This window comes from Orycteropus afer, unplaced genomic scaffold, assembly GCF_000298275.1.
Source record: "Orycteropus afer afer isolate SDZICR_OR568_19922 unplaced genomic scaffold, OryAfe1.0 scaffold00862, whole genome shotgun sequence".
Classification (NCBI taxonomy): domain Eukaryota; kingdom Metazoa; phylum Chordata; class Mammalia; order Tubulidentata; family Orycteropodidae; genus Orycteropus; species Orycteropus afer.
In genome coordinates this window covers 63,622-86,067 of record NW_006922449.1, presented here as the reverse complement: position 1 = coordinate 86,067, position 22,446 = coordinate 63,622, and the positions used below count along the sequence as shown (strand labels likewise).

At 40.3% G+C, this 22,446-nt stretch overlaps 1 protein-coding gene across 1 annotated transcript in view; it reads right to left on the bottom strand.

Moving 5' to 3' along the window:
• Nucleotides 1-21,773, bottom strand: part of SIDT1 (SID1 transmembrane family member 1) — a 182,648-nt gene extending 160,875 nt beyond the window's left edge. The window contains exon 1 of the mRNA XM_007958180.1: nucleotides 21,552-21,773. Within this exon, the coding sequence (XP_007956371.1) occupies nucleotides 21,552-21,773 (222 nt within the window). The remainder of the gene's footprint in view (nucleotides 1-21,551) is intronic.
• Between the last annotated feature and the right edge of the window lie 673 nt (nucleotides 21,774-22,446).

Here is a 22,446-nt window from a genome sequence, read left to right as displayed (position 1 = left end):
AGCCACTCCTCGGAAGGAAGGTTGGGCAATCTACTTCCATAGTGATACTGCCTCGGAAACCCAAGGAGGGGTCGCTATGAGTCGGGTCCTACTTGACGGCACATAACAAGAAACAACAACAATACATAAAAATCTCAAGAGACTCAGCAAAAAAAACTACTGGAACTAATTGAGAGATTTGGCATAATGGCAGGGTACAAGATCAATAGACAAAATTCATTGGATTCCTCTACACAAGCAAAAAGATTGTGAAAAAAGGAAATAAGTAGAAAAATAACATTTACGATAGCTAAATGATTGGGAATAAATCTCACTAGGGACACAAAAGACCTGTACAGAAAAAAAAAAACAAAAAAACCCACTAAACATTACTTTAAGAAACCATAAGAGATCTACATAAATGGAAGAACATACCATGCTCATGGACAGGAAGATTGAACATTGTGAAAATGTCAGTTCTACCCAAAGCAATCTATACATTCAGTGCAATCCCAATCCAGATCCCATCAACATTTTTTAAGGATATGGAAAAGCCAATCACTAATTTTATATGGAAAGGAAAGAGACCTCAGTTAAGCAAAAGACTACTGAAGAAGAAGAACACAGTAGGAGGTCTCACACTCTTGGATCTCAAAACCTACTATATAGTCATAGTAGTCAAAATAGCCTGGTATTGGTGCAATGCCAGACACAGAGACCAGTGGAATAGAATTGAGAAACCACAAATAGATCCATCGACCTATGGTCAGCTGATTTCTGACAAAGAGCTGAAATCCATTAAATGGACAAAAGTTGATCTTTAACAAATGGTGCTAGCCAAACTGAATATCCATTTGCAGAAAAATGAAACAACAGCTATACCTCACACCGTACACAAAAACTAACTCCAGATGGATCAAAGACTTAAATGTGAAACCTAAAACTATAAAGTTCCTTAAGGAAAAATATAGGGGCAAATTTAAGGGCCTAATTTATGGCATAAATAAACAAGCATACCCCAAAATGCACAAACAGTAGAAGATAAACTGGATGAATGACACCTTCTAAAAATTAAATTTTTATGTACTTCAAAAGACTTCTCCAAAGAGTAAAAAGAGAACCTGCAGATTGGGAAAAAATATTTGGCAATGATATATCTGACAAGGGCCTTATCTCTAAAATTTATAGAAAACTGCAATACCTCAAGAACAAAAAGACAAATAATCCAATTTAAAAATGGGCAGAAGACATGAATAGACACTACACCAAACAGCATATTCAGGTGGCCAACAAACACATGAAGAAATGTTCATGATTATTAGCAATAAGAGAGATGAAAATCAAAACACAATGAGATATCATCTTGCCCCAGCACTAATAGCATAGTTCAACAAGATTGAAAATAACAAGTACTGGTGAGTGTAATGCAGAGCTGCCAAGACACCAGGACACAGAGTTGTTTCAGAGAAGTAGTTTATTAGCACTCCCGGGCAAAGTTCTCGTGCCCTAGCATCAAGGCCAGAGAAGTCGTACCCCCGGGCAGTGGGGATAGATTCTTATAGACACAGAGAGGACTCAATTGGGGACACTAAGGAAATGGCAGGGTCCAATTAGCTGTTGGCATGGGTCTGCACTTAATTAGCATGAGGGGGCTTCACAGGAGGAAGTTTGTCATCATGTGGGACTTCCAGCCTGGGCGGGTTTTGTCACCTTGGTTGTCTTATCAGGCTGTCTCATCAGGGCCTGACACCCAGAGGAAGCTGTTAACTGAAATGTTGGTGGTTTGAGTTTGCTCCGGACTAACAGTGAGGATGTGGAGAGATTGGAACCCTCATACACTGCCGGTGGGCCTTTCAAATGATACAATTACTGTGGAAATCAGTATGGTGATTCCTTAAAAAGTTGGAAGTAGAAATACCGTTTGACCTAGCAATCCCATTACTAGGTATATATCCCAAAGAAGTGAGAGCCAGGACAAGAACAGATATATGCACACCCATGTTCACCACTGCACTATTTACAATAGCAAAATGATGGAAGCAACCTAGGTGCCCATCAACAGAAGAATGGATAACCAAACTCTGGTACATACACACTATAGAACATTGTGCAACACTAAGGAATATGGTAGAATCTTCAAAACACTGCACAGTGTGGATGGACTTGGAGGACATCATGCTGGGTGAAATAAGTCAATCACAGAAGACCAAATACTGTATTAGTTCATTATTGTAAAAAGTCAAGGAAAGGTTTATAGATGGAAGGAAACTTTCTTTGTTGGTTACCAATAGTGAGAGGGGAGGGGAAGGAACACTGCAAAAATAAAAATAACAATAATAAACAATAAATAAATGAAAAAAAAAAAAGAAAAAGAAAGATTTATTCATCCTTCTGGCAGTCCGTAGTATGTGCAATATTCTTCACTTACACCATAATTTAAATTCATCAATTCTTCTTCGGTCTTCTGTTTTCACTGTCCAACTTCTGCATGCATATGAAGCGAATGAAAATACCATTCCTTGGGTCAGGTACACCTAAGTTCTCAAACTGACATCTTTGCTTTTGAATAGTTTAAAGAGGTCTTTTGCAGCTGGTTTACCCAATGCAGTATGTTCTTTGATTTCTTGACTGCTGCTTACATGGGTGTTGATTGCGGATCCAAGTAAAGTGAAGTCCTTGATAAACAAAGTCTTTTCTTTCTTTATCGTGATGTTGCTTACTGGTCCAGTTGTGAGGAATTTTGTTTTACTTATGGTGTGGTGTAATCCATATTAAAGGCTGTAGTCTGTGATATTCATCAGTAAATGCTTCAAGTCTTCATCACTTTCAGCAAGCAAGGTTGTGTCTTCTGCCTATCACAGGTTGTCAGTTAGTCTTCCTCTAATCCTTCGTCATCCCAGCTTCTGGGATTAGTTGCTCAGCATACAGATTGTATAAGTATGGTGAAAGAAAACCTTGAGACATATCTTCCCTGATTTTAAACCCTGCAGCCTTGTTCTGGTAGAATGACAGCCTCTCGATCTATGTACAAGTTTTTCATGAACACAATTAAATGTTCAGGAATTCCCATTTTTCTCAATGTTATCCATAATTTGTTATGAGCCACACAGTCAAATGCCTTTGCAAGCCAATAAAACACAAGTAAGCATCTTTCTGGTATTCTCTGTTTTCTGCCAAGATCCATCTGACAGCAGCAATGATATCCTCTTCTGAATTTCCGGCGGTCAAATTTCTGGCAGTTTCCCTGTTGATGTACTGCTGCAACCATTTTTGAATTATCTTCAGTAAAATTTTACGTGTATGTCATATTAATGATATTGTTTGATAATTTCTGCATTCTGTTGGATCATGTTTCTTTGGAATGGGCACAAACATGGATCTCTTCCAGTTGGCTGGCCAGGTAGCTGTTTCCAAATTTCCTGGCATAGATGAATGAGTGCTTCCAGTCTTGCATCTGTTTGTAGAAACATCTCAATTTGTATTCCATCAATTCCTGGAGGCTTGTTTTTCACCAATAGCTTCAGTGCAACTTGGACTTCTTCCCTCAGTACCATCAGTTGTTCTGAAATGGTTGAATGTTGACCAATCATTTTTGGTATAGGGTACAGTGACTCAATGTAACTTTTCCATCTTGTTTTGATCTTTCTTGTGTCATTTAATGTTTTGCCCATACAATCTTTCAATATTTCAACTTGAGGCTTGAATTTTTCCTATAACTCTTTCAGCTTGAAAAATGCTGAGCATGTTCTTCTCTTTTGTTTTTCTAACTCCAGGTCATTGCACATTTCATTTTATTACTTTATTTTGACTTCTTGAGATACCATTAGAAATATTCTGTTCAGATCTTTTACTTCATCCTTTTTTCCCCCTTGTTTTAGCTACTCTCTATTCAAGAGCAAGTTTCAGAGTCCCTTCTGACACCCATTTTGATCTTTTCTTTCTTTCCTGTCTTAATGACCTTTTGATTTTTCATTTCATGTATGATGTCCTTGATGTCATCCCATAAGTCATCTGATATTAGGTCATTGATATCCAATGTGTCAAATCTATTATTCTTCAGATGATCTCTAAATTCAGGTGGGATATACTCAAGGTCATATCTTGGCTATCACGGACTTATTTTAATTTTCTTCAGCTTCCACTTGAACTTGTTTATGAGCAATTTATGATCTTTTCTGCATTCAGCCTCTGGCCTTGTTCTGACTGATGCTACTGAACTTCGCCATAGCCTCTTTCCACAGATGTAGTCGGTTTGATTTATGTGTATTCCATCTGATGATATCCACGTTTATATTCACCATTTATGTTGTTCAAGAAAGCTATCTGCAAGGACAGTCTTTGGTCTTGAAAAATTCTATAATGTGATCTCTGCCATTTCTATCAGTAAGGTTGTGTTTTCCAGTGACTGATCTTTCTTTATTTTCAATGTTCACATTCCAAACACCAGTAATTATTAATGCATTTTGGTTGCATGTTTGGTAAATTTCAGACTGCAGAAGTTGAAAGAAATCTTCAATTTCTTCATCTTTGGCATTAGTGATTAGTCCATAAATTGAATAATATTTGTATTAACTGGTCTTCCTTGCAGACATATGGATATTATCCTATCACTGACAGGGTTGTAGTACAGGATAGATCTTGAGATATTCCCAGCATAGTAGATCATATGATTGTCCGATCCATTTCATCTCATTAATGCATATGATATCAATCTCTATGTGCGTCATTTCATTTTTCACAACTTTCAATTTTCTTAGATTGGTACTTTGTACATTCCATGTTTCAATTATTAATGGATATTTTCAGCTATTTCTTCTCATTTTGAGTCATGCCACATCAGCAAATGTAGATCCTGAAAGCTTCACTGCATCCATGTCATTAAGGTCAACTCCACTTTGAGGGGACAGCTCTTCCCCAGTCATACTTTGAGTGTCCTCCAGCTTGAGGGGCTCATCTTCCAGCACTATAACAGACATTGTTCTGCTGTTACTCATAAAGTCTGCAGTGGCCAATTATTTTTTTAATTGGATCACTAGTCCTTCTTCCTAGTCTGTCTTAGTCTGGAAGCTCCATTAAAATCTGTCTACCAAGGTGCTGGTGTTTGAAATACCAGTGGCATAGCTTCCAGCATCACAGCAACATGTAAGCCATGACAGTACAACAAACTGACAGATTAGCAATGGTTCTCACAGTTTAGGAAGCTGGAAGTTAGAATTCAGTATGTCATCTCTGGAAGAAGACTTTTATCTCTCGGCTCTGGAGAAGGTCCTTGTCTCTTTCAAGCTTCTGCTGTTGGTTGTGGCTTGGCATCTCTCCTTCTCCATCTCTGCTTTGCTAATTTGTTTACTCTCTTTTATTTCAAGAGATCAACTCCAGTATACCTTATACTAATCCTGCCTCATTAACATAACAAAGATAATCCATTCCCAAATGGGATTATAAACACAGGCACAGAGAGTAGGACTTACAACATTTTGAAAGGGCATAATTCAATCCAAAACAGTGGCTTTAAAGAACAGAAATTTATTTTTTCACAACTCTGGAGGCCAGAAGTCCAAATCAGCCTATCAGTTGTGTTGTTTCCTCCTGAGAGTTCTGAGAGGAAAACGGTTCCATGCTTTTCTAGCTTCTAGTGGTTCCCAACATTTTTTTTTTTTTATTGTGTTTTGGGTGCAAATTTACATAGCAAACTTGTTTTACCTTCAACAGTTCATGCACATCTGATTTCACGGCCCCGATTACTGACCCCAACTGTAAAAACTCTCCTCCCCTCTCCCCACTGTGACCACCCCCTCTCTGTGCCCTTCTCATTCATGCATTCCTGTCTGTCCAGCTTTCCCTCTATGTGAGTGCTACCCCTCTGGTGTCTCAAGGCTGATTGATCCAAGGGATGCATCTCCCTAGGTAGGTAGGGACATCAACCTGGGTTAGGTATTCTGTATGTAGGTCGTTTTACTGTTGGGCTGAGAGCTAACACAAGGAAATAAGTCCATTTCTAGGCCCGACAGGTAACCTAGAGCCATAGTCTCAGGGGTTCCACCAATCTCTCTCTGACCAGCAATTCTAGTCATTTCTGTGTTTTTGAATTTTGTTTCACATTTTTCTTCCCACTCTATCCAGGATCTGCAGATTTGATCCCTTTCTGAGCAGTTGGCATTGGTAGCTGGGCACCATCTAGTTCTTCTGGTCTTGGGTTGTAGAGGCTGAGGTCCTCACGGTCCTTCTTATCTTTGGGTTAATTATTTCCAGATGACTTTGATCTTCTTCACTCTTCTTTGCTCCAGATGAGAGAGACCAATAGTTGCATCTTAGAGAGCAGCCCAAAAGGTTTTTTGGATTTTTTTTAAGTATTTTTTTAAAATGCATTTTATTGAAATATAGTTTATGTCCAGTGAAATACACAAAACTAAAGTGATGTGGGTCAATGCATTCTTTTTTTTTCCCAGTGTTCTTTCCCCTCCTTTCCCACACCCAGCAACCAATAAAGTTTCCTTCCATATATAAACCTTTCCTTCACCCTCTACAACAATGAACTAATATTATATTTGTCCTTCTGTGATTGTCTTATTTCACTCAGCAAAATTTCCTCCAAGTTCATCCACATTGTGTGGTGTTTTGAGGATTCTACCATATTCTTTAGTGTTGCATAGTATTCCACTGTGTATATGTATCATAGTTTGGTTATCCACTCTTCTGTTGATGGGCACATAGGTTGTTTCCATCTTTTTGCTATTGTAATTTGTTGTTGTCTTTTTGTTATATGCTTTTTTCATGGTGTTGATTTCTTTGTTCCATATAATTTTCTATGCTGAGTTCGTCTTGTTTATGAATTGTGTTATCACTTTCTTTGTTGCTATTATTTTAGTATTTGCTGAATAATTGTGCTGGTCCTCTTTTTCATTTTGATGTGAAGGTTTATCATATCATTTTTCTTTGAGGTTACCCTGTAATTTATAGTTTTCTTCCCAAGTTTACAACAGTCCGTTCTATCTTGTAGTTGTCTTAACTTCCCTACCATTTAGAAGTTCTGCAACTACATAATTTTTTCCCTCTTTTTGGTTTGCAGTTGTCCTCATTTGTCAATTGGTGTCTCTGGTTCCCTGTTTACAATCTTGTAGGCCTATTTACTTTGGACACCTCTATAAATGGGTTGGTTTCTGGGTCATGTCATCATGTGTGTTAATGGTCAGTTATTGTTTGCTGTTGTTGGTTCTCTGTCCAAAGGATTCCCTTTAGCATCTCTTGTAAGGTTGGTTTGGTTTTAACAAATTCCCTTAATTTCAGCTTATCTGGAAATTTCCTAATTTCACCATCATATTTGAGGACAATTTTGTTGGGTATATAATTCTTGGATGGAAATTTTTCTCTTTCAGGGCTTTATATATACCATCTCATTGTCTTCTCGCCTGCATGGTTTCTGCCAAGAAATCCGAGCTTAGTCTTATTGGTTTCCCCTTGTAGGTAACTTTTCATTTTTTACTGTGTTGTTTTCAGGAATCTTTCTTTGTCTTTGGTTTTGGTGAGTTTGATGATGATATGTCTTAGTGATTTTCTTTTGGGGTTTATCCTGTTTGGGGTTCATTGGACTTCTTGAATGGATATATTCCTGTTCTGGAATGCTGATGACATGTAGGTTATTCCTTTTGATGGTATCCCACATGAACCTTAGGCTTTTTTAATTTTGCTTTGATCTTTTTTCTGATTGATGCCTTTCCAAAGAAGTATTCAGGTATTTGCCTTCAATTCCACTAATTCTAACTTCCATTGATTCAATTCTACTCCTTTGCCAATTCAATGTGTTATCTATTTCTGAAAATTTAGTATTAATCTTCGGGATTTCTGTCTATAGATTTTGTATCATTTCTAATTTTTCATTTATTTTGTCATTTTGTTCTTGTATTGTCTTTTGAAATTGTTCTAGGTTCTTCTTGTATTTTCATCAATTTTGTCACTGTTTTTCTTGATCTGTCTCTCAATTCATTGAAGGTACCTAAATATAATTCTTTTGAATTCCTTGTCAGAGAGTTCCAATGCTGCGTCTTCCTCAGGGATGTGTTTTGGGTCTGTATCCTGGTCCCTTGTTTCTCCTCCTTTATCTTGCTTCTTTGTGTGGACTGTGATGCTCTGTTTTCAACAAAGGGGTTGTGACATTTTTGTGTTTATATTTATTTGGTGATTGTATGTTGGAGTGACTTGCCCATGATTTTTGTTTTCTTTGTATGTTATCTGTGTAAGCAGGGTACTGTGCTGTGCTCCTCTATTCACTAGTTGGCAACATTTATACACTCACCACCTGTCTCTTTTCCCATTGTCAGCCTCCCATATGTCCCTGCCATCCTTGGCAAACAGAGCCTATTCTTAGGTCCCTGGAATCCAGATCTTGAAAACTTTTAAGACCCCAGTCGCTACTCACTAAATTAGGTTGTAGAGCAAAATTCTTATGAACTATATGTGCCAATTGAGCATGATGGCCCCTGAGACTATGGTCCTGAGCCCCTAGTCCTGGTGATTCTATCTCACAAGATGTTTGGTTGTTTCTGAGAAGTTACTCCAACCCTGTCTTCTGTTGCTTCTATAATGTATCTGGCTTTTGCAGCACAAGTGCATATGTAAGATTATCTTCAGCCAGATCTATCCTTGGTCTATGGTGTATTCCTATTTGCCTACCCCCACCTGTTCTTCTCACCTGTTATTAATCCACAGCCTATTATTTTCTGCTAGTGATACTACAGTGTTGTGTATGTAACAGTATTTGCCTCTGTTGTCTATATCTTTTGTGTACATTTCAATGTCTTTCCTTTCCCCAATGTCACCATGCCGGTCACAGACTCTTTCTGTACCATTCTTCCCCTCATCCAAATAGACATGTGACCCCCAAATGGTCTGAGATTTTCCCTTCCCTTCCCTCCTGTCCCTGGTAACCAACAAAGTGAATTTCCTTCCCTGAATAAACTTTTCTTGATTTTTTACAAAAGAGGGGTCATACAATATTTGTCCTTCTGTGATTGACTTATTTCTCTCAGCATAACATCCTCTAAATTTATCTGTGAATTTGTGTATTCTTCATTTTTCTTTAATGTTGCATAGTATTCCATTGTGTGAATATACCATAGTTTGGTTATCCATTCATCTGTTGATGGGTATTTAGTTTGTTTCCATCTCTTTGCTATAGTGAATTGTGCTGCAGTGAACATGGATGTGCATATGTCTGTTTGTGTACTGTCTCTCACCTCTTTAGGATATATTCCTAGTAATGGAATTGCCCTGTTTGTGTACTGTCTCTCACCTCTTTAGGATATATTCCTAGTAATGGAATTGCCCAGCAATTTTTTGTTGCTTGGCTTGTAGTTGTATCTGCCTCTGTTGCCACATGGCCCTTTTTCCTTGGTCTAACTTTACATTTATTCCTTTTTGGATGCCACCACTCAGATGGGATTGGACTCACCCTATTTGCAAACAAACTCACATTCACAGGTACTAGGGATTAAGACTTCAGCATATCTTTTCTGGGAACACAAATTCAATCCATAAGAGCAGGCTAAAAATAAATATACTTATACACAATATTCTAATAATTTAGTACAGTGGACCAGGGAGGACATGAACATAGTTGAAAAACTTTTGCATTCTGGGTTAGGCAGAGGGAGGAGCATACCTTTATTTACACTTTTAAAAGTCTAAGGTATCAACTTTTAGGAATCCAGGAGGCCAGATAATGTCTTACTCAGGACAATATATTACTTGATGATATTAGATAAACTGTAGTTTTGCTGCTGTTTTCAGAAATAAAACATTTTATTCAAATACTTAGAATCTAAACAAAACATCAGTGATCTTCACCTTTAATATTAATCAATAATTATATAATTACATATTGACATCCCTGAATTGGTTATCCCATACTGCATTTGTACTTACATCAAAAAACCAAACTCACTGCCATCGAGTTGATTCAGATTCATAGTGACCCCATTAGGTTTCTGATGCAGTAAATTTTCACGGAAGTAGATTGCCCCATCTTCCCTCCATGGAGTGGCTGATAGACTTGAACCCTGACCTTTTGGTTAGCAGCCAAATGCCTTAGACACTGTGTCACCAGAGCTCTATGTTACATCAGCTGACAATAAATATTTCACAATTTGCCTGGTGATGCTACTTGTCAGCTGTGTGTTCTGTTTTACCAGAGGATCAGCATTTATTTGAATACTGTCATTGCATTTTGTTCATTCTTTTATAAAAACAAGTGTAAAATGGAAAAAAAAGGAGAGCACTGATGCTTCCCATACAAACAGGGCAGTCACTAGGTGTGCACAGCAGAGATTCCTCAACTTCAGTGAGATGTTAGGACTTATTGTTAGTCAGCCTTGGGATCCACTCTGGAAGGCTAGGTCTAAAATTATGGGTTGAGAATTAGCTAAATTTTTTTTCAGTGACCCTAGAGAAAATTGCTTGCTTCTAAGGAACTGTGATGTGGAAGTGGATTGATTACTCTAGCTTTCTTATTAAGAAAGAAGGTTCATGTACAACTTTCTCTGAAAATACTGTTCAATATGAAGATACCTTCAAATTAAATTCACTGTTCTTGTTCAACACAGTGCAAAATCCCCTATTCAATCTTATACAAAATAAGTATCTTCATTCTTCTAATACTAAAATTAATATCTTTGCCTTGTCACTCAAATAAAGTGAGGGAATGAAGAAAATAAGACTCTGAGGCAATAAACTATTTTAGCAAATTAATTTTAATTAGTTTTATTGCCAATGACATTTAACATGCATCTTGGATGCTGTGGAATATACAACTTTGTTTTTCTTCTCCAGGAAGGGAACATCATCTTTTTTTTTTTTAGCATGTAAATCAATTGCTTAAACCAGTATGAACACTTTCCATATACAGGAGAAGCTTACTATATATGAAAGCCAAAGAATCTTAGACTAAGGACTTAATAGAATACAATGTTATTCTTATTATTGGCTTCACTTTTAAGCAAAATATAGGTCGTCAGGTTTTTTTTCTTTTTTTTCTAGGATAGCCAACTAATGTACTAAAATACCCTAAATGTCTCCATTCTCTAATATATTCAAGAAAATAAAAAAGTAACATTTATAAAAGTATTTATTTTATTTAGCAAAATAGAAAAGACTATGATTTAATTATCTGTCAGACCCATGGCATGTCTTCTATTTTGCTTAGCAAACGAATAGAAAAGATAATAAGCCCCTAATCCAAATAACTCATTAGATGTACCTTTAATCATTAATGCACCAGCTTGGCATGTTGACATGGAACTTCTGTTAACTCTAGAGTTAAACAATATGGGAAAAATGGCTAACATACTCTGGGATGCTGCATGGCAACATGTAATAACATCACAGTGTAGTTATTTCTAATTGAAAAGAAGAAAGAAATGCTCCATCTCCTAGCAGCAAAGAGGTTTCAAGGTGTCACAAATATCTTCAAGTCCCTTAGTCTTTTGGACTCAAGTCCATAATGAGAAATGACACAGTAGATACCTTAAGTAGCAAGTTGAAACCAAAGCCTGCATATTCTATTAGATGCCAAATCCCTACATATTGTATCAGACACCTAAAATACCCTTTTGAGACAGGCAGAAGGTGGCAGGACCTGAAGGGTTGACTGAAAACACAAGCTGTAAGCCTAACTACTACAGCTAAAGACTAACCCACATCCTGAAGCATAGGGTAAGGAAGTAAGCAAGCAACCTATCTAGTTCCATCCCCTGTATCTTGCAAGATCTTTTGCAGATGTTTGTGGTCAATCAACCACTATGTGACCTTCCTGGGGTGGCAGCATTGAGGCAAGGACACCAACTGGGAATAAAACCGGCTCCCCAAGGGACAGCACATGCACAACATCTCTTAAGAACTATCACCTTCTCAGAAAATCCCCAACTGTTTCAAAACCATTAAAAACCCCAGCAAACCTTTGCTCAGGGAGGCAAACGCTAGTGTTGCTTAGTCCCTCTTTGTCTCTGCTCCTGCGCTATTTTCTCTTTCTCTTAATAAAAGCTTTGTTCATGTGGAAAATCTAAGCCTTTCCTGTCATTCCTGGTCAGTAGAAGGCAAGAGGCTAATGGGGCAAACCCCTGATGGGGAAGGGCTCCTTGTGACGCTTTCAGTAGGAACTATCACAGCAGTAAAAATAAAATGAAAGGAAACAACAAAAAAGATACAACAGTACAGCAAGCCTGTTTGACAGGGAACTCAGCAGAAATGCCAGCAAGAAACAATCTTCCTTCCAAGGAGTCGCTGGTGGGTTTGAACTGCTAGCCTTCTGGTTAGCAGTCAAATGCCTTAGACATTACACCACCAGAGCTCCAGCAATTGAAAATGGGAAGAAAGTCTGCAGGTTCCACTATGTGGTTGAGTGTTAAGTATATATACTTCAGGAAGTCCAAACAGTTCTAGAACAATGAAGGTCTCTTGAATTCTCAAAACTAACCAAAACTCCTTCCTGTACAAAGCACTGCCTGAGGCAAAACTGTGGGAATAGAATAAAAATTGAGCAGGATAGACACTATAGGGCAAAGGAAAGAGTAAATTCCCATAAAATGGAAGAGAGAAGCTATCGAGGCAGATCTCAGAAAGAAAACTGTTTTGATCACATCACAAACAAAAAAGAAGAGAGCTATTTGGATCCACATTTCCCTTCTAAAAGTAAGAAAAATTCATCTCTTGTAAAGATGAGCAACAGACAAAAGCTGCAGAATTCTATACAAAGTCATAAGGAAATGAGAAAAAGCCTGGACTACAAAACAGATGAAATTTGTAACCCATTATTTTCAAGTGTGTTTAAAAATTAAGGAAATGATAAAATCCATGAAAGAACAGCATAAATAAGAATTAGAAAATTTTAGAAATGAGATTACTGGAGTAAATGAAGGTTTGAAAATAAGTTGTCAGAACTCAGGAAAAAAAATGAGAAGCAAAATTAAAAATCATTTCATAAATGAATATTAAACTTGAAGAAACATAATCATTATATAAACACCTAGATTATGTCTTAAGGAAGATAGAAGATGTAAAGGAGGAAAGAAATGTTTAAACCAAGAAGGAAATAAAAGAAGCACGCAAAAGAATTCTGCAAAAATTGATTGTTGTTGTTATGTGCCATGGAGTCGGACCTGACTCATAGTTACCCCTCCTTGGGTTTCCAAGGCAGTATCTCTATTGCCCATTCTTCCTTCCGAGGAGTGGGTGGTAGGTTTGAACCACCAGCCTTCTGGTTAGCAGTCAAATACCTTAGGCACTATGCCACCAGGGCTCCTAATCAAGCAGAGGAGCAGAATAATACTAAAAACTTTGTTCAAGAAAAATTTTCTGTATTTAAAACTTTCTGTATTTTCAAGATGTGCAATGAAAGGTTACATCATATACCTGGGAAATACTGACCTACTACCATCTAAACCCAAACCAAACCCACTGTCATTGAGTCAATTCTGACTCATAGTAATGTTATAGAACAGAGTATAACTGCCCCCTAGGGTTTCCAAGGCTATAAGTCTTTACAGAAGCAGACTGCCACATCTTTCTAGTATGCTATCACAGAAATACCACAATCAGATGGCTTTAAGAAAAAGAAATTCATTTTCTCACAGTTTGTTGTTGTTGGTATGTGCCGTCGAGTCAGCCCCAACTCATAGTGACCCCTCCTTGGGTTTCCGAGGCAGTATCACTACGGAAGTAGATTGCCCAACCTTCCTTCCGAGGAGTTTAGAAGGCTAGAAGTTTGAATTCAGGGAGTTGACTCTAGGGGGAGGCTTTCTCTCTCTTGGGGTCCTTGTTTCCTCTGAGTTTCTACTTTTAGGTGATCTTCATGTGGCTTGGCATGTGTCTTCTTCATCTCAGTTTACTCACTTGTTTAATATCATAATTGTCTTGATTTAAGACACACCCTATACTAATCCTGTCTCATTAACATAACAAAGACTATTTTCAAATGGAATTATAACCACAGCTTTATGATTACAACACATTTTTTGAAGGACACAATTGAATCATAGTATTCCATGCCCAAGGGGCAGAAGAACGGAGCCTACTATAACTGAGTTGGTGGGGTTGACACAAGGTTGGACTAGGAGAATGGAGCTGCCCAAAGTGGAAGAAGCAGAGTTGCTATCCCAGTGGGCCTGGAAGGTGGAGCTGAGGCCCAAGGCTGAGGGGCCTCTACCCAGAATCCAGAGAGCATGGCCAACATCCGAAGTCTGGAGGGCAGGGCCATTGTCTAAATGGTCTCAGAGAACAGAGGATTATATTCAAGCCTTGAGAGCTAATGTAAATTGTTCTGCTAAATTTTGAAGTTGTTTGGTGCCCATCAACCATCTTTCCTTCCAATTTCTCCCATTAGTAATGGAAATGTCTACCTTGTACCTCTTCCACCATTGTACTTTGGAAACAGATAACTTGTATTCTAGATTTCACAAGTTTACAGATAAAGAGAAACTTTGTTCCAAAATGGAATATGCCAAAAGTCTCACCCATATTTGATTTAGAGGAGTCGGAAGATGAGATTTTGGACTTGTAGTTGATTTAAGACTTTTAGGATGATGTAATGGGGTGAATGTGCTTTGTATGTGGCAAGGACATGAATTTGGGGGGCCAAAAGGTGGAATGTTATGGATTGAATTAAGTCTAACCAAAATATGTTTTGTAAATTCTAACCTCTATGCCTCTGGTCATGAGTCTCATTTGGGTTGTCTTTGTTATGTTGTTATTGCGTGCTGTGGAGTCAGACCTGACTCACAGTGACCCCTCCTTGGGTTTCCGAGTCAGTATCGGAAATAGATTGCCCAATCTTCCTTCTGAGGAGTGCCACCAGCCTTCTGGTTAGCAGTCAAGTGCCTTAGGCACTATGCTACCAGAGCTCCTTTGTTATGTTAATGATGCAGTATTAGCAAAGGGTGTATCTGGAGTCAATCTCTAAACAAGTGAGCAGAGCAGAGATGGGGGAAGAGAGTTGCCAAGCCACACAAAGATCACCCAGAAGCAGAAATTCAAGAGTCAAGGTCGTCCACCCAGAGTCAACAGAAAAAGAAAGGCTTTCGTTAGAGCTGGCAACCTGAATTGGGACTTCCAGCCTCTTAAATAGTGAGAAAAATAACTATTTATTTGTTAAAGCCACCTACTTATGGCATTTCTGTTATAGCAGCACTAGATAACTAAGACACTACTATACAAAAATATTATTTCAACATAAAGGCAACAAGGGAAATTATTAATGATACATTTTACATTATTTTTTCATAGTGAGTATTAGAAATCTGGGGTGCATTCTATTCTTATAGCACATCTCAATGTGTTGCCCTTTGCAGTCTTATATGATAATGATCAGTTTTCAGAGCTGCAAAGAAAAATGTGAAACGTGACCAATCACCCAGATAATGTGATAATGAGATGCTTCTCTCCTCAAACAAGCACTAGTCCAATAAGAGGGTGTGGGAGGACAGCAGAGGAGCAAGCCCCTTGGGTCTCAAAATATAACAAGCAAGTATTCTTTATACAAGAGAGGGAGAACTAAGCCTATCACATTAAGGCTTTTAATCCTTTAATATAACTAGTGATGTAGAGAGCTAGAAGTTACCACTGAAGTATCTAGATATATACTTCATTATACATGAGAACTGCATAGCCTTTTTAAATTTGGATTCAAGATGCTGGTATAACTGGTTCTAGACATGTCAAACAAGCCAGAGGTTCTTTGTGCATTGAAAAGAATTATATATATCGTTGTTGTTGTTGTTATGTGCCATCGAGTCAGACCCGACTCATAGCGACTCCTCCTTGGGTTTCCGAGGCAGTATCACTACGGAAGTAGATTGCCCAACCTTCCTTCTGAGGAGTGGCTGGTGGGTTTGAACCTCCAGCCTTCTGGGTTAGCAGTCAAATGGTAGGCACTGCGCTACCAGAGCTTCCTTATAGTAAAATTTAATAAACAAAAGGAATTATTTCCAATTAAAAAAGTTATGGCAAGTGATAAATTCTGTTATAGAGAAGGCATCCTACTGCACAGAAGTTAGATTTTTATTCAAGGGCTACTTATCATGTTGTTGTTATGTGCTGTCCAGTGGGCCCCAACTCATAGCACCCCTCCTTGGGTTTCTGAGGTGGTATCACTACAGAAGTAGGATTGCCCAACCTTACTTCCGAGGAGTGGCTGGTGGGTTTGAACTGCCAGCCTTCTGGTTAGCAGAGCTCTATATCTAGCTCAAATATAAATATCTGATTGTTGCCACTACCAGGGTAGTCTCATTTCCCAACAGACTTGCTTTTACACCCTCTGTCCTAGTCAAATTTGCTTCCTGGCGACTTTCCCAAGTAAGTGATTTCCTTTTAGCTTGGGCCCAGCCCTATGGTTATAAAACACCCTGTTTGCCACCCTGTGTAACTCTTCTCTCTTTAAAGGAAGTCTCCAGACACTTCTCCAGAGAAACTTAAGCATGACCTTGTATAACCTTTACCCTTGACCATTACTTTTATTACTCTCCCTTAAACCAATCACTATTTTTTCAGTTATACTTTTTTTTTTCTTTTAATGACAACTTCATATTTATATTACTCTATGCCTGGAAGGCATATGAGACTTTTCCTGGTGTCAAATTCAGCTAAAGAGCCTGACACACAGCTTGGCTAAATAGCTCTTGGTGGCAGCATTTGGTAGGGGAGGTGCAGAAAAGATTAAGAGCAATGCCTCCCACAACAGCTTCCTCTGTTCACCAAGGCCTAAATTTACAGTAGCTGGAAAAGACTTTCTTCTCCAAGCCAAAAGCACAACAATGGCAAAGATAACTAACAATGGCTCAAATACGAAAGGCAAAAGACTCAAATTAAAATATTAGACTTTTTTTATTCCCCCTAAACTGAATTCTTTGTTGTACTGAATAGGGGTGGAGAAGCCCTTGCAGAAGTCCTGACCAAGACTTTGTTCAGGTTAAAAAAAGAAGTAATAATGGCAAGCTTCTGCTCTGGAGATCATAGTTTTGGAGAACAGATGGTCCTTTATTTACCAGAACCCTTTAGCAAGTTTGCAGATGGAAATGAGGCCTAAACTGCTTGGCATGAGAGAGTAACAAAAATTTGGAGAGTCGGAGGCCAGAACTTGGGAGGGAGGATGGTCAAGAAGACGATGACAAACCAGGACCCTAAACATTACATATCTTGAAATTCCCCTGGTGGAAGATAGCTGGTAAATTGTTAGCACAATGTCTAAGTTAGTTAGTACTGCTGTAAGAAATACCACTTAAACAAACACAAATTTATTTTCTCACAGTTTGGAGACTAGACATCTGAATTCAGAGCACCAGCTCTAGGGAAAGGCTTTCCCTCTGTTGACTCTAGGGGAAAATTCTTGTCTCATCTTCTCTAGCCAGAAATCCTTGGAGTTTCTGCACTTGTGGACTGGGCTGCCTCTGTCATTTTCAGTTAAGGTAGGACTCACCTGTGTGTGCCTTCTTCTGTGCCTAATCTGCTCTTTAGTATCTCAAAAGTGATTGGTTTAAGACACACCCTACACTGATATGGACTTATTAATGTAACAAATAAATCTCTATTCCCAAATGGGATCATATCCACAGGTAGAAGGGTTAGGTTTTAAACAAAATAAGTATTTTTTAATTTTTTTATTATTATGCAGTTCACACACACTTTGTCTCATGACATTGACTACAATTTACCCCAGTGCAACAGCTCCCCACCCACTTACTTCCTCTCAATAGTTACCTCTTCCCTGTGTCCATCCCTCCATGCACTCCTGCCTCCTGAGCTGTCTCCCTGTGCATAAACAGCCCTTCTTTCTCCCATGATTGTACTCTCCCAGGAATGTATCTACCTCAGGTAAATGTTCATCTTATATGCCTGTCTTTTCTTTGGCTGGAAGCCACAAGTGTGGGTTCAATTCCAGACCTGAAGGGCAGCTAGGGGCCATAGTCTCAGTGGTTCTACCAGGCTCTATCAGACCAGCAAACCTGGTTCCTTTCTTTTTTTTCCCCCCCAAATGATTTTGAGTTGTGTTCCACATTGTTCTCCCTCTCTATCCAGGATCTCCTACATAGATCCCCCTCCAAGTGGTTGACAGTGGTAGCCAGGCACCATCTAGTTCTTCTGGTCTCATACTCATATGGACTAAGGATCACATGGTGTACCAGTCGCTTGGACTAATTGTTTCCATGAATCTTTGGTTTTCTTCATTATTCTTTGCTCTGGATGAGGAGAGACCCATCATTGCATCTAGATGGCTACTTACAAGCTTTAAACGATATTTTTGAGGGACACAATGCAATCCATAGGAGCTCTGATAGCATAGTGGTTAAGGCTGCTAACCAAAAGGTCATCAGTTCAAACCCACAAGCCACTCTGGGAGAAAGATGAGGCAGAAACAGAGAGTAATGGTTTGGACAGACATATTAGGAAAATGCCGTCTCCAGAGAAATGAACAGGATATTGGCTGGTGGGCAAGAATGGTAAGTTCCTATATTAAGTGTCTTATTTGCATATCATGGGAGCTCTGGTAGCATAGTGCCTAAGGCACTTGACTGCTCACCAGAAGGCTGGCGGTTCAAACCCACCAGTCACTCCTCGGAAGGAAGGTTGGGCAATCCTACTTCCGTAGTGATACTGCCTCAGAAACCCAAGGAGGGGTCGCTATGAGTCAGGGCCGACTCGACAGCACATAACAACAACAACTATGATATGCAAATGTTGTTGTTGTTGTTTGCTGTAAAGTCCCCGACTCATAGCGACCCCTCCTTGGGTTTCCGAGGCAGTATCACTACGGAAGTAGGATTGCCCAACCTTCCTTCCGAGGAGTGGCTGGTGGGTTTGAACCGCCAGCCTTCTGGTGAGCAGTCAAGTGCTTTAGCCACTATGCTACTAGAGCTCCTGCATATCATAGAGAAGTCCCAAAAAGCTGGAAGACTTGAAGACATCTGGTTTAATATTAGTACTTACTGACATTAAAATAATGAAAACACTTGAGTCAGCTGTTTGGTATATGGCTCCCAACTTTGTATTTCGTAGATTCAAACCCACCAGCCACTCCTCGGAAGAAAGGTTGGGCAATCCTACTTCCGTAGTGATACTGCCTCGGAAACCCAAGGAGGGGTCGCTATGAGTCGGGGCCGACTCGACGGCACATAACAACAACAACAACAGTATCACCATAGTAATAATTGGCATTTTATAATAATGTTTCTTTTAACACATATAATGGCAAAATAGGAAAGGGCATAATTTCAGAAAAAAATTAAAAATTTTGTTTTTATGGAAAATGAAAAGTCTCACATTTTCCAGTATATTATATGAAAAGCTGCATATATTTAATTCTATTTAGCCTCAGCTTAAAAGTCCTTTAACCCTTTATTTATTTATCTATTCATTAAAAATCTTATAACTCTCTTATGTGCTAAGCATTGTGCTCAGTTCTGGGGTACAGAAATGAACATGACTGAGCCCTTTCCTTCAATATCTCATAGATTACTGGAAAAGTCAAGAAGGTGACCCACCTGCAAACAATGCAATCTGTGCTGCAATCTACTTCCATAGTGATACCGTCTGGGAAACCCAAGGAGGAGTGGCTATGAGTTGGATCTGACTCCACCGCAGTGAAGGAGAAAAGAGGACCTCTGGTGGCAGAGTGGTTAAAGCATTTGGCTGCTAACCAAAAGGTCAGCAGTTCAAACCCACCAGCTGCACTGTGGGAGAAAGATGAGGCAGTGTGCTTCCGTAAAGATGTACAGTTCTGCTCTGTCCTAAGGGGTCGCTGTGAATCAGAATCAACTGGGTGGCAATGGGTCTAGTGGGAAAGGAGACAAGGTCAAAGCACCATTGAAAAAAGCAGTTTGTCTTTAAGTAGAAGTGCAAGAAGTACTAAAACCTGATTTCAGGACTTACTTTACACACATAACTTGAGTTTCCTTGCACAGTGATTTAAGGGGAAACTGACAGTACATACATCCTAGACATCATGGGGATTTACAAACGTTTACGTTCGTCTGTCCTGAGCCAACCACAGAGCAAAGAATGCCTCTTGTGTATAATATGAACGAGGTTCAGCCATGTGGTCAATATCCAGCAAGGCACAGGGAGAGGTCAGTTACATGGGGTTTGGGGAATAAGGCCTTCCCCTCTTTCACTTGTCAATGGTGGAATAGCTCTGCACACAGCCACTTTGCTCACTTCAGGACACACACCCTGAAGGTTAGCAGAGGACAGGACAGAGGGCTGTGCTGCCATGGTGACATTACCTTAGAAATCGGTGCTAGACTAGAGATGGGGAAATACTCAGGACACTTCTTCAGATCACACAGCCTGCAGTGGTAATGGCACATTGGTCTCTCTGGCTCAATACAAGCCTCACTACAGGTAGCTATGAGGTTTCTGAGGACCTTGCGAGACAGAGGTGAATAGTAGTATCCAAATCATTTGGTTTAGAATTTTCCAAGGGAGTAGGGAAAGCTGGCATAGTAAGCGAAACCCAAGGAAGGGTCGCTATGAGTCAGATCCAACTGGATGGCAGTGAATTTGGTTTGTTTTAGGATAGGAAGAGGAGCCAATGGCAAGCACATTAGAGAATTCTCTTTTCTTTTTTCTTTTCTGTGCCCCTGTTGCTGTTATGTGCCGTGGGTCGGACCCCACTCATAGTGACCCTCCTTGGGTTTCCGAGGCAGTATCACTACGGAAGTAGATTGCCCAACCTTCCTTCCGAGAAGTGGCTGGTGGGTTTGAACCACCAATCTTCTGGTTAGCAGTCAAGTGCCTTAGGCATTATGCTACAAGAGCTTCTGTGCCCCAGGGGTACATTAGTAGAAGGAAAAAAAAGACAATTATATGAATTTTCTTGTGTTATATAATCAGAATATATGTAACTGGAGTATTTCTCCCCTCTTTTCACTTCAATTCTTGTCAGTAATAGGTCTAGAACTTTCACAGGATCTCTCCACCCTTATTTAAAATTGAAACCTTAATAGATCAGCTGATGGTTGCAGTTCCAATGTCTTTGTCCATGTCTTCTGGCTTCTCTGAAGCGCATACATGTGACAACAGGAAGTGGCTAACGCATACACAGAGGTTCTGCAGTAGGCGTCCATTCTCACACTATTTGCATTTTAGATTCTTAACAGCTCTCGCTTCGCATGCATTAAGAGATAGATGGGTCTGGCTGAATCGCTGCAAATGAAATGAGGTTCCTTTCTCACAAGAGATTAGGAACAGAGGTGTGGTCCTTCCCCCCCCCCCCCCCCGCCATAGAATTCAAGACTTTCTCAGAAGAAGGCCCCCCAGGGGGCCTGGATCTGCAGACCGCGCGGAAAGCAGCCCCTCTGCAAAGCCCAGAAATGCCAGAAACCTGGCCAGGGAAGGCGTGAGGTGAACCGGAGCTTTCCCTGAGGCAGCTTTCGGAGGGTACAGGAGCTCCGACAGGGCAGTGATGCTTTTGAAAATAAAGGGTCCTGTAGTCCCTGAGGTCTCCCAATGTTCAGTCCCAGGGAGACTCAAGACGCGACCGGGCTCTGAGATCTGACAAGTTCCTGGGAGTCGAGCGAGGGGAGTGAGTGTCTTACCTGGCCAGGGTGGCTGGTGTAGTTGAAGGAGTACATGTTCTCGGTGCTGAGACTCACCACCCCGCTGTAGACGCGATCGAAATCTGCTCCCCTGGCTGGGTCGCGTGGAGCCCCGCGCGGCGCGGGGGGCTGAGCCTTGGGTTGCGCTAGGCGCCCGGGCGCCGCCGCCCGCAGAAGCCAGGGCAGCGCGCACAGCACCGCGAGCCGCGAGGAGCAGTGCATGGTGGGCGCCGCGCCCGGCCTCCGAGCCCAGCAGCCCCGGCAGAGCGCGAGCGCAGAGCTAGTCCTTCCAAAGCCCCTGCGGTGCGAATGCTGCTCTTGGCTTCAGCGCGACGTGAGCGATGCCTGGTTTGCCCCGCCCGAAGTGCTGGCAACGCGCTGGCGAAGGGCCGATCAAATATTGATGCTGCCGCCCGGGGTCTCCGCGGGAGGTCACGGACAGGGGATCAGGAGGCCCTGAGATGCGGGGGCGGGGTGCTGCCGCTTTCCTCTCGGCCTTTAAAGTCCTCTTGTAACCTTTCTCATCGCCCAGAATCTCCCGTTTACCTGGACAGAATTGCGACCAATCCCTCTCCACCGAACCTCAAGGGAAAAAAAAAAAAAAAGATTAAAAAGCATTGGAGACGTTAGAAAAAATATCTCCGAGTTTCAATGAATCTCTGACCAGCTATCGAACAGGAAACTCAGTCCATTTCAAAGCAACAGAGCCTGTCCTCCAAGAGGTTGCACGAGTTCCTGACCTTCTGAATGATGGTTATTCTCAGTTCTCCTTGCTCTAAAAAACCTCTTCACAGACACCTGTTTTATTTCCTTATCAGCTCCTATTCTCCAGGGAGAGCCTCACGTCATAGCTTTTGCTCTCCCTTGCCATATGTCTACGTATGTAAATATGTAC